We start from the raw sequence: 17,342 nt of genomic DNA, 5'->3' as shown, positions 1-17,342 counted from the left end.
TGTTAATCAGATTGATATTTTATGGATGGCTTAATGTAGAGAGACGCATTTGATGGTTAGATTATACATTAAACACACCGCAGACATTGATATTTCTATGCAAAACTTGAAGAATTTTTTTGAAGTAAATTTCTTTCTATTATCTATCTTAAGAGTCTTAATGTAGTGCCTTCTTTGCTTCTCTATCTTGCCCTTGACATGGTTGAAAGCTGTGAACACATCATTCTTGGACCTCGATGTGTACAGTCCGCCTTTAATATTCACCGTCCATCATGTGGCCCAACCTTGATGTGGACCATTTATTATGTTGGGCCCACCTTAGCCATGTCTTCAATATGAGCTATCAATTTTGTATAGGGTTGTAAATAGGCTGGGCCTGGAGTTGTCCTTAGCCCGAATTTTGAACTATTTTGAGCTAGGTTATGGAACTAGGCATATTCAAAATTTTGATCTTAGCAGGCCCAAAAGCTTGAGCCATTGACAACCCTAATTGTGTGGGGCCTACCTTCAACATGGACCATCCATCTTGCAAGGTCTACCTTAGATGTGGTCTATCCATCATGTAGGGGCCAACTTCAAAGTGGGTAGTCCATCAAGCGGGGCCCGTCTTGGATGTGGGTCATTCATCATTAGGGGCCAACCTTCAATATGAATATCCTCACGTGGGGCCCACCTTGATATGAATCATCTATCATGTGGGGCTCACTATTAATGTTATTGTTCATCATGTGGGGCCCACATTTTTTATTTTCCTCCTATCATATAGAGCCCACCTTTGATGTGGACCATCCATCATGTGCGCCACACCTTTGATGTGAGTCATCTATCATGCGGGGCTACTTTGGATGTGGGTCATTCATCATCGACACCTTTGATGTGGATCGTCCATTGTATGGGCCCACCTTGATGTGGGTCATCCTTCATGTAGAGCCCACTTTCAGTGTTGGCAACCCATCATGTGGGGCCCACCTTGACGTGGCTCATCCTTCATGTGTAGCCCACCTTTGATGTCCACAGCCCATCATATGGGGCCCACCTTTGATGTAGACAATTCATTGTGGGGGCATCACCTTTGATGTGGGCCATATGGGACCTACTTTGATGTGGATCATTCATCATTAGGTACCGACCTTTGATGTGGACCATCCATTTATGTGGGACCCACCTTGATGTGGGTCATCTATCATGTGTGGCTCACCTTCATCATTCACATTCCCTCATGTGGGGCCTACCTTTGATATGAACTGTACTGCCCCACATTCTATTTGAATCATCCATCGTACCAAGATGTGAACCATTCGTTATTAGGGCCTTACCTTTTAAGAGGACAATTCATCATATGGGCTTGCCTTGATGTGCGTCATCCATAATGTCAGGCCCATCTTTGATATGAACTGTCCATCCGGTGGGCCCCACCTTTGATGTAGATCACCCGTCATATTGAGCCTACTTTGATATGGACCGTCCATCGCATGGGGGAGTAATTTCTTAAGTTAAAAAAGTAAAAAAGAAAAGAGAAAAGCTTTGATACATAGGTAGTCCAATGGATAAACACACATGCATTCATAATGCGCACATGGAACACAAGTAGCCATATTAGACTATCCAGATTGCGCTAACTAGCGTAGACCTGTCATGACACGATAATAATGCTTATTTGATCATCTCACCATTGAATTGGAGGACATTTATTGGACGGTTGAAGTGAACAAATCCGCTGTCCTATTTCCACAAACAAGTTAGTATTGTTTTATGTTGGCCCATAAATTGGGACGGTGGGCTACTCAATCTTGCCAGTTTTATTTGTATTAATAGATGACACATGTTTAATTTTTTAGTGCCTTAGTATCAAGCTTTGTACTCAACCTGAGTATAAAATAACCCTGTAAAGGCTCATACGTGCCTGCGCTTGTGTGATCCAAAGATTAGTGGGGTACATCGTTGCATCTGCACAAATTGGACAGGCTTATATAGTAATATTTATATTTACCCTTCATCCAGGTCCGTGACCTTATGAAGAGGCTGGATGAACATCACGGTGGGCCCTATCAAGGTTTCAACGGTGGGGATTATTGTCACAACTGCTTCCTGTGGTGTGGTCCACTCAAGCCTTCGATCTGCCCCCTGTGGACTTATTCACTCAAATGGACGCGGATTGCGTCCTGCCTCCGCCGGACGGCAATCCATCCGGGCAGGGCTTTGTGCGGCTCTCCGTGATGTAAGTGTTTTATCCACGCCGTTCGTTGCTTTTCTCAAATCATCTTGAGACATGAACCAAAAAATGAGCAGTTAAGTGGCTTAGGTGGACCACAAAGTGGGGATTGAACGTCCACCATTAAAAACTTATTGGGAGCTGGAAAAGTTTCCGATCAAGCTTATATTTGTTTTTTCACTTCATCCACGTATACATGACCTTATGAATAGATTGGATGGTAAAAAAAACATCACGGTGGCCCTTAGAAAGGTTTCCCGGTGGGTGTCATTATCACTGAAGCTTCCTTTGGTGTGGATGTGCGGTACGCTGGAGCTGAGGACCCGTTTCATTTTGATGATTATACCTTAAAATGATACGAGAAAAGCGATGACTTGTATAAAACACTTACATCACGGTGAGCCCCACAGAGCCGCGTCCCACTAAAATGGTCTCTAAAATTGGATGAACGGCTTGGATTAAACACATCAAGGTGGGCCCTGCAAGGACTGAGTCCGTCCTGCCAGGGTAGGACGAAATCTGCCTCACATCGCAAATCGGGCAATTTCGAAACCCTCTCATCGTCTTCCGTCTCCTGCGCAGGTCTCTGAAAAAAAAAGGCTCTGAAAAAAAAGGCTCTGAAAAAATAAACAGATTTACCCAAAGCGGGAGCTCGCCGGAAGGGACAGAGACAGTGGAGCTGGCGAGGGGAGAGAGAGAGAGAGAGAGAGAGAGAGAGAGAGAGAGAGAGAGATTACAGATATAGTGGCCCATTGACATAACGGCCGACCAGAACAACACCCGGATCACCACCCGATTTCTCGTGAACGGTGAGGAGGAAACTATAGATACAGCTTCCTATGCAGCGACCTGCATTTTGCATACCTTTCCTCTCTTTTTTGAAACAATGATCCGCTCCTGTCTCTCTCCAGCCATCTGATGCCTTAGAAAACCCTAGAAAATTTCATCATCCCTCGTCTTCCATGCTCTTCTACCATCTCTTTTTCTCATACTCTCTCTGTAGATTTCATGGCTCTTTCTGCTTCCGATCTTCCTACGATTCTTTCCTTGCTGACGAATTCTCTGAGCGGAGACCAGAGTCTGCGTAAACCTGCGGAGGCTGCTCTCTCCCAGTGCGAGAGCTGGCCTGGCTTTTGCTCTTGCCTCATGGTAACGATAAGTTCCGCTCGCTTTCAACGTTCTACTTTTTTCCTTCGATTGTCAGTATTGCAATTTTAATCGTAATTAGGTCAGATCATTGCATTTCTATAAAATGTACAGGAATGTTTGTTAATAGACCATTCGATTGAAGACCTGTAGCGGAAAGTTAATCGTTTCAAATGAAAATTTCTTTTAACAATAGTTTGATTGAAGAGATGTAGCAGAATGTTAATCATCTCAACCACAATAACCAAATGACTTTTTGTTTTTAACGATAATTCGATTGAAGAAATGGAGCAAAATGTTAATTATCTCAACGACAACTTAAAAAGATTGTCTCATGGCAATAAGAATTTCCACTCGCTCTCTACCTTCTTTTTCCTAATTCAATCTTCAATTTCTCGATTTTTTTTGTAATTAAGTTAGATAATTACATTTCAATAAAATGCAGTGGAGCGTTTGTTAATTGACTTTTCAATTGAAGAAAGGTAGTGGAATGTTAATAATCTCAAATGAATTTTCCTTTCAATGATCATTTGCTTGAAGAAATGTAGTAGAATATTAATTATCTCAACAGTGAAAACCCAATGGATTGTTGTTTTTAACGATTGTTTGATTGAAGAAATGTAGCAGAATGTTAATCATCTCGACGACAACATAAAAATATTACCTCATGGTAACATGAATTTCCACTCGCTTTCTACGTTCTTCTTTTTCCTAATTCAATCGTAGATATCTTAATTTTTGTTGTAATTAGGTAAGATCATTATATTTCAATAAAATGTAGTGGAGTGTTCGTCAATTGATTGTTCAGATGAAGAAATGTATTGGAATGTTAATTATCTCAAGTGAATTCCTTTTAATGATCATTGATTGGAGATATGTAGCAATTAGCATAATTTTAATATTCTCGAAAACAACAAGATAATGAATTTTCAAATTTTTTGGGAGAACTGAATTTTATTAAAACGCTTGCCAAAAGGCGGGAAAAAATACAACCCCACTCTGCAACTAAAAAAAAGAAAAAATAAGACCCATTACTGAATAACACTCTTAATTTTTCTAATAATTTCATCCATGGAAAATCCCTTGTTCCAAAAGCAACAACTATTGCTTTCCTAAATCTGCCTACCCCACCTACATGCTAGGTCTATAGGAGGTCCTCAACTGACTTCGGCACCACCGTAGTAGAATGCTAATTATCTTGACGGCAACTTAAAAATATGACCTCATGGTAGTAAGAATTTCTGCTCGTGTTCTACGTTCTTCCTTCTCCTAATTCAATAACCATATCTTGATTCTTGTTGTTATTCAGTCAGATAATTACATTTCAATGAAGTGTAGTGGAGTGTGCGTTAATTGACTACTTGATTGAACAAATGTAGCGGAAAGTTAATAATCTCGAATGAACTTACCCTTCAACAATCACTTGGTTGAAGAAATGTTGTAGAATGCTAATTATCTCTACAACAATAACCAATGAATTTTTGTTTCTAATGATCATTCGATTGAAAAATGTAGCAAAATGTTAATTATCACAATGACAACTTAAAAATTGTCTCATGGTAACAATAATTTGCACTTGCTTTTTTATGTTCTTCTTTTTCCTAATGCGATCGTTGATATCTTGATTTTAGTTGTAATTAGGTTAGATAATTATATTTCAATAAAATGTAGTGTGGCGTTCGTTAATTGACTGTTCAATTAAAGAAAGGTAGCGGAATGTTAATAATCTTGAATGAATTTACCTTTTAATGATCATTTGCTTAAAGCGATGTAGCAGAATGTTAATTATCTTGACAACAATAACTCAATGAATTTCATAATTAACGATCATTTGATTGAAGAAATGTAGTGAATGTTAATTATCTTGATGACAACTTTAAAATATTGCCTCATGGTAAAAAGAATCTCCACTCGCATTCTGTGTTCTTCTTTTTCCTAATTTGATCATCAATATGTCGATTTTTGTTGTACTCAGGTCAGATCATTACATATCAATAAAATGTAGTGGAGTGTTCGTTAATTGACTGTTTGATTGAATAAATGTAGTGGAATATTTGTCATCTCAAATGAATTTTCCTTTTAACGATCATTCGATTGTAACAGAATGTTAATTATCTTGATGGCAATAACCCAGTGAATTTTTGTTTTTAATGGTCATTGGATTGAAGAATTGAACGGCAACTTATAAACGTTTAACCCAATGGATTTGATTTTTAACTTTCTCATGTTGTTCTTAAGGCCAATTAATATTGTAATGAAACATTATCATTGAGTCCTGATCCTCCGCAAATGTATGTTTTGCTGAGGCACATCCGTGTAGGTCTCATGGTTCAGTGATCAATACCGCTGATCTGATGCACCCCACTGTGGATGGGGGTGCCTGGAAGATATCCTGGTTGGGAATTCTATCTGTTCGGTCAATGGGCAACAGCTTGCGGGCTTTTTTGGGCCATTCTCCTTCCTTGATGATGCATATCAGATTGAAGGTATGGATGAAAAAGACCATGGGCCTCACATGTACGGAATCATGCTCCTTGACCAAACCATACATTTGTTTTCTGTAATAAAACCAAACGATACATCTGTTGAGGCTCAGGATTAAATAATTTCTCCCTGCCATCTATGCATGCATGTATGTTGGATGGTTGAACTGATTTTTGATGTATGCAGGAATTAATCACTGCAAAGGATCTTGCTTCTCAGGTCGATGTCCGTCTCATGGCGTCTGTGTACTTTAAGAACAGCATTAGTCGCTATTGGAGAAATCGGCGTGATTCCTCGTAACCTCTTCTGTTTCCCTTTTGCGTTTCCTTTATTTTGTTACTCTTTATTACTGTTATTATCTGCAGAATGAGTTTTTTATTTTTATTTTTTTCTTTCCATGTCATTGTTTGCAGAGGGATAGGCAGTGAGGAGAAGATGCACCTGAGGAAGAAACTGCTGTCACATTTACGAGAAGAGAATTATCAGGTAAGCCTCAATATTACATTTTCTGGTGGATCATTTTACTGGTTTTGTCGTTGGATACTCACATGCATTTGTTCAGCACCCAAGTCTCAGGATGATTGGGTCGCATTTGGATGCACAAGAGAGTTGGATTGATGCCACACAGTTTAATCAAGAGCAAATATTGAAAATTAATGATGTTTCCTAGTATTTACAATAATGAGAAACTAGCCATGTAGCCGGAATGCTGAGGAAATTACAATTTGGATAATGGTTCTGTAGCTTCAGGAAAATTGGCTCTGAGGCTGTTCAAAGGGGTCCTAGTCCCAAACCTGTCAGCTATTGGTGGACTGCTTGAGCTGATCTTTCAGTGAGAGTTGTTCAGGCAGCTCTTCCAGTTAGAGTGGTTCACCACGTGCCAACTGGGGAATGTATTGAGAATGCCCTCATCAGGGGCTCCTTTCTTGGGCATCGAATAATCAATTCAAAGCTAGTCCATACAAGGGGAATCCGAATGGTTAACTAAAAGAAAGCATTTGGATGATCCCTGCAGGTTTATCTTGCATTGGATGCTCTAGATATAAATTGTTCACAAATTCTCCTTTGTGGGGCTCGACTGTGTTAGCATGTGAATCATTCAAGAGTTGTGCATTGGCCAAGTCCGTGCTATTTTGTTCAGTGAAGTACTTGAGCATGTCCTTTCATGTTTGTGAGTGCTCCACGCTTTAGTGGTTCGCCCGGTGATTACCCTTTCATTACCCTATGTTGCTTGCTTGCCTTTGGGGTGTGCATCTAATAGTTGGGTTGGGGTTCAAATATTGGGTGGGATCATGTTGGCATGTGAATAGCATCAGTGTCACACTTTGCAATGGCCGATTCCAAGAGCTTGGTAAAAGAGTACTGTTTGGTTCTGCTGAGTGGCTGATTGTGAAACTTTTGCCAATCTATCATTTAAAAGTCAACCGGCCCAACCCCCATTTGTTGTGAGGAAGGCTACGATAATGATGATAATAATTACAATTTACAATTCAATGATAATTCTTACAATTCAATTTAGTAGTGCATCAAAATGCACCCTTAGCAAACTATGTAAAAAGTTGGAGTCCTTCAAATCAACATAATCTGGATTTTACAGGTGGTTAATTTGAATTTCATTGGTACTCCTTGTTTTCTATAGATGAGCTTTTTCTGCTATAGTTTCACTCACCGTGTTTTTGCATGTATTGTTTGCATTACTTCCTATCGGAGGTAGCGATGATTTACATCAATCCCATGTTTTTTGCATGTATTGTTTGACACAGATAGCACTTCAGCTGGCTGTCCTCATCTCAAAAATTGCTCGCATAGATTATCCAAAAGAATGGTACACAACTTGCCTTTCCTCTCTCTCTCTCTTTTTTTTTTAACATTATAAATCATTCCATATTTACTATCCATTGCAAATTAAAATGATTGGGCTTATGAAAAGTTGTATGTCATGGATAATGAATTATGTAAATAATTGAAGTTTTGATTTTGCTTAGATAATCTCATTACCTTGGTATGAATGTGAGAAAATAACAAATTTTGAAGTTGATGTTTCGTTAAATCATTATCGTCAACAACATCATCATGATAGCCCTTTTTCCCAGCTATTTGGGGCCAGTTTGAAGTATAGTTTGCCAGCCATTCCTGAGACCCCATATGTAGTAAGTGAATGTGCACAAATCATGAAGTTGATGTTTCTGTTAAATCATTATCATCAACAGCATAATCATCACAGCTTTGTCACAGCTATTTGGGGTCGGTTTTATGAAATCCTATTTTGCCAGTCATTCCTGAGGCCCCATACACAGTAGGTGAATATATCTTCATATTCCTTCGCACTTGGCTTCATATACCTTCTCACCACCGCAATCCAAGTTCTTCTAGTCTTCCTCTCTTACTCCTATTCTAGGCCCTTGAACCCTGACCAAAATTCCGCTCCTTGTTTGGACTGTCTTCGTGTTTAGCAGCACATGCCGAACCATCTCAGTGGGCTCTCCATCATTTACCTCCTACTCCTAGCCTGCTGTGGATGTCCTCATTCTTAATCCTATCCTTTCTATTCTTCCCACAGAACCCTTCTCACGTCTGCGTTTTTGCAATTCTCATACCCTCATGTTATTCCTAAATCCTAATTACCCAAAACTATCCCCTATATATCATAGCCCATTAAATAGTTTTGACTTGTATGAATCCTATTTCGCCAATCAAACCTATATACGATGCTATCCTTGGTAAGTAACAAGCCTTCATATCCCTTCTCATCACCTTGATCCAAGTCCATTTATGCTTCCTCTCATCCTCTTTTTCGGCCTTCAAACCTTATCAACGTTCTCCACCTGGCTGGAGTCATCTCTGTTCTGTGTCTGACATGACCGAATCATCTCAATTTAGAACTACTTCTAGGTTACTTCAGGTGACTTCCTCCTTTATCCTATCTTGCTTAGGCTTCCCACATGTCCATCTCAACATCCCCATCTCTGTTCATACTGCCTTTGAACAACCCAACAGTCTGCTCCATGAGCATAGCCGCTGCTCCGAGTGGTTGCTCTATAAGAATTGTGCTTTCCTATGTTATCCTACACGTGTATGAGGCAGCTCTTTCACATGCCTTACCACATGCGCCACTGTGGCAGATAGGTTCAAAGACCAAGCCATCCATTAGGTTGGTCCAGTAGTGTAGATGTTTCTGCCCAAATATAAATCTGGCCTATTCAGCAGGTGGGCCCAATGTTAGAAGCATGCTGAAGGATTAGCAAACTTCAGCTAAGTTGTTTGTGGGTTTAATTTGTGTGGTTAATTGTGCCCCACTGGCTAGTGGACTGACTTGATTCTTGGGCCAGGGCATCTACGTAAAGGTAGGTACCCCTCTAATTGATGGTTTGGACAAGCTGTACCGTAATGGCCATCACAGAAAAAAAAAGACCCCATAACGGCCACGTAATGGCTGTTACGGCCCCCCTTAACAGCCTCTTGTTGGGCCGATATAGGTTAAAAAAAGAGAGGGACTGTTACAGCTGTTATGGCCCAAATCTTAATGTTAATGGTGGTTGCCATTATGGCCCAAATCATATTGGTAACTGTGGTGGCCGCTATGGCCACCGTTACTGTTACGAAATACCATGGGATTGGAGTAGAAAATGGAAAGGGACTTGTATTCAGTGGTGTATTCCATCCTTTGGTAACCTATTGAAAATTGAAATCGAGTCTTTGAACTCTAAATTTGATGTGAAAACATTTCAGAAATAGTTCACTTAGGGTATGAACTATAGACTATAGAGTACATGCTATGGAGGGTCATTACTACCGATACCATGTTGGCAAGTACTATCAATCCATCATCTTCATGTACAAGGCATTTGACATTTTTGCTACATGCTCATTACTTTGAATTTGGGGTCTATAAACTTAAAACATATACACATAGGTCCACAAAATTTAGTTGTTTAATGACCAAGTAATGAGACGTGAGAATTGAGTGTTGTCATTATCTTGCCCAGATCATCTAATCATCAATACCATATGGATGCTCAAGGAGGCTCAAAATCATCATCGTCAGGGTTGTTTTTTTTTTTTTTTTTTTGTTTTTTTGAGAAGTTACTACTGTACTAAAAGAAGAAAAAACAGGAAAAAAGCAACAAGAAAATCTGCTGAGATAACAGAAGAGGACTAAAAGCCTAGGAAAAGAACATCACTATCTTTAAGAGCTTCAACATGAGAGGCCCATTTGATTACAGCTCTTTTGGCCTTGGACAAAACAGAGGCAGTGGAATTAACTGAATCACGGAAGCAGCAGTTATTCCGTTCTTCCCAAACACTCCACCAGACCGCGAGGACAACCATCCTCCAAAGTTTTGTTTTTTGTTTTCCGATTTGAACCCTGTGCCAAGCTTGAAGCAGGAAGTCGACCTTCTCCAGCAAGCACCAAGAAATGTTGAAGGAATGAAAGAAAGCAGCCCATATAAAAGAAATAAAAGAGCAGTTGAAGAGGAGATGGTCGATTGTTTCTTCCTCGCGCATACAACAGAGACAGACATTAGGGATAATCATCCCTTTTCTCCTGAGATGGTGAGAATCTTTTTTCTGCCAGCAAGCCAACCGAAAGCCACTACCTGAGGAGGAGCAGCATATTTCCACAGGAATGGGGCGTGTCTGGACTGAGAGAGAGACCTGTTGGCAGTTAAGTTGTTGAACAAGGATCTAACAGAGAAGTGGCTAGACTTTTCTGGTTTCCAAAGCAGACGATTTGGAGCAGATGAAGAGGGGAGAGAAACTGATAAACATTTCAGCAGATCAGCGTATTCAGGGATTTCCCAATCATGCAGATTTCTTCTACAGCCGACCAACCAGACGATGTTGCTGTCGTTCACTTCGTAACAATCGGACACAAACATATTTTTATCTGGGGTTAGGGAAAAGATATTTGGAAATCTGAGTTTAAGAGCAACGTCTCCCACCCAAGTATCTTCCCAAAACCGAATTTTAGCCCCATTTCCTAACTCGAATGCAACACCTCTATGCACCTCTGATTTCATCTTGAGAATGTCCTTCCTGATTGGAGAAGCCCTATATGAAGAGGACCCCTTGGTCCACCACCCCTCGACAGGTTTCCCATAATTGTGTTTAATGATGGAATTCCACAGACTCCCATCTTCAACTCCCAATCTCCAGATCCATTTTCCCATCAAAGCTCGGTTCATCTCCTCAAGATTTCTGATCCCCCCCACATCAGATCGACAGCAACACAGCTCCTTCCATCTAAGCAGATGAAACTTCTTCTTATCCTCCCTCCCGTGCCAAAGAAAGTCGCGCCTAAGGTTTTCGAGGGTGACCAGAACCGCCGGCGGACATTTGAACAACAACATAAAATAAATGGGGAGGTTGGATAGAGATGCTTTTATCAAAGTGAGGCGCCCGCCCAAAGATAAATATTGACACTTCTACCGAGCTAACAGCTTCTCACACCGAGAAATGACTTTTTCCCACATCTTAATGGGAGGCTTGCCAATACAAAGAGGGAGACCGACAAAACAGGTAGGGAGAGCAGCCGCGGTACAATCGATAATGGACGCCATTCCATTGATCTCCTTGCTATCTAAATTGATGCTAAAGAGCTTAGATTTAGCCAAATTAACTCGCAGCCCAGATACTACCTCGAAACATCGAATTGCTGTTAAGAGATTGTCTACCTTTTTGGCACAAGCTTCCAAAAAAATCAGAGAATCATCCGCATATTGGATGTGGGATATCAGGTTGCTCAGCCCTTTGATAGAAATCCCACGAAGGACTCCTTCAGCTTGACCTTTGTGCAGCATATGGGAAAAGGCCTCCATCACAAGAACAAGAAGGGAGAAAGCGAATTGCCCTGCCTGAGGCCCCTCGAACTCTTGAAGTCGCCTTTTGGGGAGCTGTTGAGAAGGATGGAGAAATGAGTGGACCTAATACATTCCTCCATCCAACGTCCCCACTTCTTCCCGAACCCCATCCTATTCAAAAGGTATTGTAGAAAAGCCCAATCGACATGATCATAGGCCTTCTCGATGTCCAACTTACAAGTGATGAACTTCTTTCCGGATTTGGAAGAGGAGTCCAAACATTCGTTAACAATTAAAGCCGCATCTACAATCTGCCCACTAGCAATGAAGGCGCACCGGTTGCCGGAAATGATCTTCCCGATCACGCTACTTAATTGCAGCGCCAGAACTTTTGCAAGGATCTTGTATGGGCCTCCCAAGAGACTGATCGGCCTATAGTCTGAGAGAGAGGTTGCCCCCGGCACTTTAGGAATCAGGGCGATGAAAGTGGCCCCCATACCTTTGGAGATCCTTCCTCTGTCATGAAATTCAGTGAAGAAATCCATAATGTCGCTTTGAACCACTTCCCATAAATGTTGGCATAATAAGATGCGAGACCATCTGGCCCAGGAGCCTTATCGCCTGCCATAGAAGGTAGCGCATTCCTAACCTCATTAGAGGAAAAAGGAGCCTCAAGGGAAGCAGCCTTTGCTGTCGAAAGCCTATCGAAGATGAGGTCGTCGAGAAAGGGTCTACACCTATCTTCACTCTTGAGAAGGACTAAGAAGTGGCTGACAGTTTCGTCAATAATTATAACTTTGTCTTCGATCCGCACTCCGTTAACCGTCAGATTGGTAATCCTATTATTCCTTGCGTGCATACTGGCGATGCTGTGAAAAAACCTGGTGTTTCGGTCCCCTTCTTTCAACCAACTTGCTTGAGCCTTTTGCTTCCATGAAATTTCCTTTTCAAGGGCCCTGCCTGCCAGATCTTGCACAATCTGAACTCTTCTAGCCAAATATTCTGGAGGCATTGGGGCCCCTTCGGCCTGGACATTGATACTGAGCAACTCAATAAGAAGAGAATCCACTTCCAAGTCCCTGTTACAAAGCTTAGTCTGACTCCATTGCTTGAGTGCAACCTTGAAACGTTTCAGCTTAGAGTTGAGCTTGAAACCAGCGTAACCTTCTATCGAGTAATCTGACCACCGGTCCGCAACCATCTTCTTGAAGCCATTGATTTTTAGCCATGAACAATCGAACTGAAAAGGCTTGGGACCCCAATTTTGCTCCTCCACATCCAGAAGAATGGGACAGTGGTCTGAGGTGGTTCTAGGGAGGACCGATTGGGCAGAAGAGGGAAAAGAATCGAGCCAAACAGTGGAGATGAGAAATCTGTTGATTTTGGAAAGAGTTGGAGAGGTGCGACCATTAGACCAAGTGAATCTAGAGCCAAGCAATGGAAGATCCACCAACTCGTTATCTTCGATCCACCGGGTGAAAGAGGCCATCGTAGGGGAGATAGAATTCTCATGGGACTTTTCATTAGGGTACCTAGTGATGTTGAAATCACCAATGATACAACAAGGCTCGACAAATTTGTGAATGGAGTCAGAGACCTCTTCCCAGAACTGAAGCTTGCTGGAGTCGAGATTGGGACCATAAACAGAAGAGAAGAGATAGGGGAAACCCGAAGCTGTGTGCTGCGGCGTTGCCGAAACTGAAAAAGAATCGACCCAGCTGGAGGGAGAGACCAAGTCGAGGTTTTCCAAGCGAGAATAATGCCTCCAACACTACCATTAGCATCCAGAGCAACCCATTTGATGTCTCTACACTTCCAGAGGGAGCCCATCAACCTCTCATCACACCCAGACACTCTCGATTCCTGAAAGCAAACCACATCCGGATTGGATCTATTGCAAGTATCTTTGATCAAACGACGTTTCTGCTTAGATCCAACGCCTCTAACATTCCAAGATAAGAACTTCATTTGGCAAACAAACTTCCCCGGGAACCCTGACTCTTCATCCTAGCTGAGGGGGCGTCTGCACTGACTAAACCATCCCAGAGACGTTGAACTTCTCTGCTGCTGGAAGATCTGGTGCGACGAGTTCTTGGCGAATTAGAGGGAGATAGAGGTCTGCCGCGATTCTCTACACAGTGCAACAAGGCCAAAAAATCTTCCGGACGATCACCAAATGATAGCCCTAACGATCTGCCAACATGCCCCATCGCGTCTCTAATCCATTTTTTCTTGTGGATGGTATCCAGGAGTTTAGCCTGGGTAGGATCATCTTTGATGAGGTTACTGACCTCCTCAGAGGCAGGGGCCACACCAAGGTGAACCTGCAATGGTTCCACTTTGATGACGTCAATGTCTGGTTGCTCTTGAAACAACGTGAGAAGACTCTGCTCTATCCAGTTGCGGAGAGAGGATGTCGGGGAAGAGGGCACACTAGAAGGGGATGTCGGGTTTTCCGACTGATAGGAACCCTAGTCAAGCTTCGAGCATTTCGGTTCTGGATGAAGTGCGAGGGGTTGATCAACTGGCAAAAGATTGGAGCTCGGCCTCGTCTGCTGACTGCTTACGCACTTGGGAACTGACAACGTTGAAACGTTCTACTACATTCGATCTAGTTGTTTGGGCTCGCGGTGCTTGCTTGTGGCAACCGGAGAGGAAGAAGATGGATCGGACGCTTCTCTGGGGAAAGAGAGTAACTTGCAGTCACTAGACTGGTTAGAATGCAAAAATAGATTTAAATTGCACGGGTCTGGATCCGGGAAATAACGTTGGACTCGAGAGCGGAATCAGAATAGGCAGGTAAGATAAGTCGCCAAGGGGCCCCATAACCGATCCGACCCGTGTAGGCGAATCCGGTCTAGAAGAGATCCAGCTTGATCCGGAGGGGACACGTGCCTAGGACGGTATATCGACGGATCGAGGGCGCTGAGGATCGAGGCGAACACCTGGCTCCATCCCAACCGCTCGGGGGCCACATGTGACCTCTAATCCAACTAAAGCCTGCAACGATGAAGAATCGACGCCATGTGTCGAGAACGAGGGAGCAAGCCTGACAGAAGATCGACTACCATCTTTATCGTTACAAGAGCATGGTATCATCCCAGCCGTAGGAGGGCCACATGTAAACTCTGAGCCTGTGATCTCCCGAAGGTGCGATTGGACCGAGCCATGCGTCAAGAGCGGAGGATCGGCGCAGTTCGTAGACTGGCTACTATCGTGATAGCCGTCTGCTACTCTGACAGGGGGAGAGGAGCGATCGCCATGTGGCAACCTCTCATCCGTCCGATGGCCACGCAGCAGCCTATCCGCAAACAATGCGCGAGGAGGCAGAGCGATCTCACCACGCGTCTGGTACGATTCCTGCTCTCTGCAGGGCGAAATGATGGCAGACGGAGAGGCAGCAGAGAAACCGATCAGTACTCCGCGGGAGAATTGGGAGCATGGTCCCGCATCTTCTTCCTTTGCAGCTCTAGACAGGGCAGAGGTAGAAATGGTCTCCTTCGCACGCCAGTAGTCTCCCCACCGAGGCGACGGGGAGTTGAGATCTTCCAATTGGACGGGAAGCAAGATCTCTCTGTTTGCCACAGAAACAATAATGTGAGAGGGAAGAACTTTCCCTTTCGGTTTTCGGATGCACATTCTGGCCACCGCCATCTCCTCTCCCTGTTTTGTCTTGCTGTCGAGTTCGATCAGCTTATCGAATAGTTTAGCTGTCGCGATGAAGAACTCGTCGTCCCATATGTCGAGAAGAATCGTCCTCCGAGCCGAACATGAAGAATGCTTCCTAGCTTCGCACCTTGACTATAGGACCCTCGGCATGTAGAGACCCAGCGATGATAAGAATATATGGATTTAGGCCTGGAGTGAATCTAACCCACAGTTCGTTGTAGCCGATAGGTTTGATCAGGTATTGAGAGGGCCAAATGCAACAATAGTTGTCGATCCAATTGCGGACTTGCAGAATGGAAGCTCCCTCCCTAGTACTGATAACTACATAATCCTGGAGTCGTTTCTTGGTGGAGATTACCGGTTCCATTGAGATGTTTAAAGAGAAAGGATTTTTGGATCCCTTCGGACCTGGCTACTTTCTCCCCGTCTCTTCATTGCTCATTCACGGCGGGGCAGCATTAATTTGCGGCTCTTTGGAGGATCCTTCTGAAGATGTTAACGCTTCTTTGTAGGAAGTACGAGTTGCTGGCTTGATATTCCTAAGGATTTCCGTAGGCGGGAGCCTGTTGGACAGAGGGAGAGGAGCAGGAAAAGTCATCCGATTAGGGCCAAATCTCGCCAGTTGAACCAGGAGTGGCATCCCTCCGAAGCTTTCTCCCTGCAACTTGAGCACGGCTCTGGAGAGCTCTTCTTCAGAGCTCATCCTGACAAGGGCAAAACCTCGTACTGACCTGTCTGAACATCCCTGGGCATGACGACATCCATCATGGCCCCAGCTCGTCCAAAAACCCTAGCAATGTTGATCGGTACCCAACCTAACGGATACCCTTTGACGAACAAAGTAGGGTAGGAGGAAGATTTTCTCCCCTTGTTGGTTGCCCCGTTGGATCGTCCATGTCTTTGCCCTACCTTAGTCCAACCCTTTAATGCTGACAGTCAATGTTGATCCGTCGAAGTTCCTGATAACTCCGCACTTTTGCCTTTGATTGAGGTGTTGGCATCGATTGGTTTTTCCGAAACAAGGAAGCGTTGTCATGAAGCTTGGCCCTCTTGACTCTCCACCCTATGAGTTGGTCTGATTCTCTTCGATCGTTGTCTACGGTTCGATTCTTTGGATCTCCGGGGTCGTCGGGAGCTTTTTCCATCTCCGGGGTTGTCTGGGGCGTCGGGAGCAGCTCTAAATATTGTGTTTGGATGGGAGTAAATGGGATATCATCGTCAGGGTTCTTGTCATGGTCCAAAGCAACTGTGACAATATCGACGAGGATACAAATAACTACATGCATTGCCTCTTGACATTGGTTGTCGTAGGTATGAATAATACGAGTATTCGGTACTAGTGTGAGTGTGATTATGGATACTGCTTCTAATAGCCATGTTGATCTCAATATGCTTGTGTCCTCACAAAATTACTACTGTCACCGTCAACCACCTCCCACACCACCACCACCAGGTTGACTAAGCTCTCTCCTTACCAGTTGACATGTTTCTTTGTTGTCTAGATCAATCACCTCCACCACCACCACCAAGTTGGCAACCACTACCGCTACTACTGTCACCTCTATTGGACTTGCGTTGTATATAGTGTCACATGGGGAAAGGGTAGGTGTTAGGTACTACCATCCCACCACCACCTGCATCATTTCCACCACCATTACTTGATCCATTGTCATTGTTCGACTTGGCAGCATTGTTGTTGTTACCCTTGACATCTTCAACAATCATTGTTGGATGACTTTGACACCACAGCCAATCATTAATGTCGGAGCCTCTACTTCTCGATCCTCAGTATCGGCCACCGCCTTCCTCTCCCCTCTCTTCTAATCACGATAGAAGTGATTCATCGTCAACAAATATATTTTTCCAAGTTGATTGAATGGTATTGACTTCCGAGGCTTTGTCTCACGCTCTCACTGTCCTTTTCACATTCTTTAATCTTAGCTTGATGTCAGTGTATAAACACCAATTTCTCCAACTTCTGATCAGTGAGTCTATTCATTGGTTTGTATGAATGAGGGAAAACGTGCTCC

At 43.2% G+C, this 17,342-nt stretch overlaps 1 protein-coding gene across 2 annotated transcripts in view; it reads left to right on the top strand.

The window, feature by feature from the left end:
- Positions 1-2,757: 2,757 nt before the first annotated feature.
- Positions 2,758-17,342, top strand: part of LOC131256229 (uncharacterized) — an 82,801-nt gene continuing 68,216 nt past the window's right edge. Inside the window, exons 1-4 of one of the 2 annotated variants that reach the window (XM_058257236.1) lie at positions 2,758-3,361; positions 6,029-6,138; positions 6,256-6,328; positions 7,606-7,667. In XM_058257236.1, the coding sequence (XP_058113219.1) occupies positions 3,221-3,361; positions 6,029-6,138; positions 6,256-6,328; positions 7,606-7,667 (386 nt within the window). In that variant the 5' untranslated portion in view covers positions 2,758-3,220. The remainder of the gene's footprint in view (positions 3,362-6,028; positions 6,139-6,255; positions 6,329-7,605; positions 7,668-17,342) is intronic. The other variant, XM_058257235.1, reaches the window with a different exon arrangement.

The sequence above is a fragment of the Magnolia sinica genome, chromosome 1 (genome assembly GCF_029962835.1).
Source record: "Magnolia sinica isolate HGM2019 chromosome 1, MsV1, whole genome shotgun sequence".
NCBI lineage: Eukaryota > Viridiplantae > Streptophyta > Magnoliopsida > Magnoliales > Magnoliaceae > Magnolia > Magnolia sinica.
Note: the sequence above shows the minus strand (reverse complement) of the source record. Positions and strands in the feature narration are given on the sequence as shown.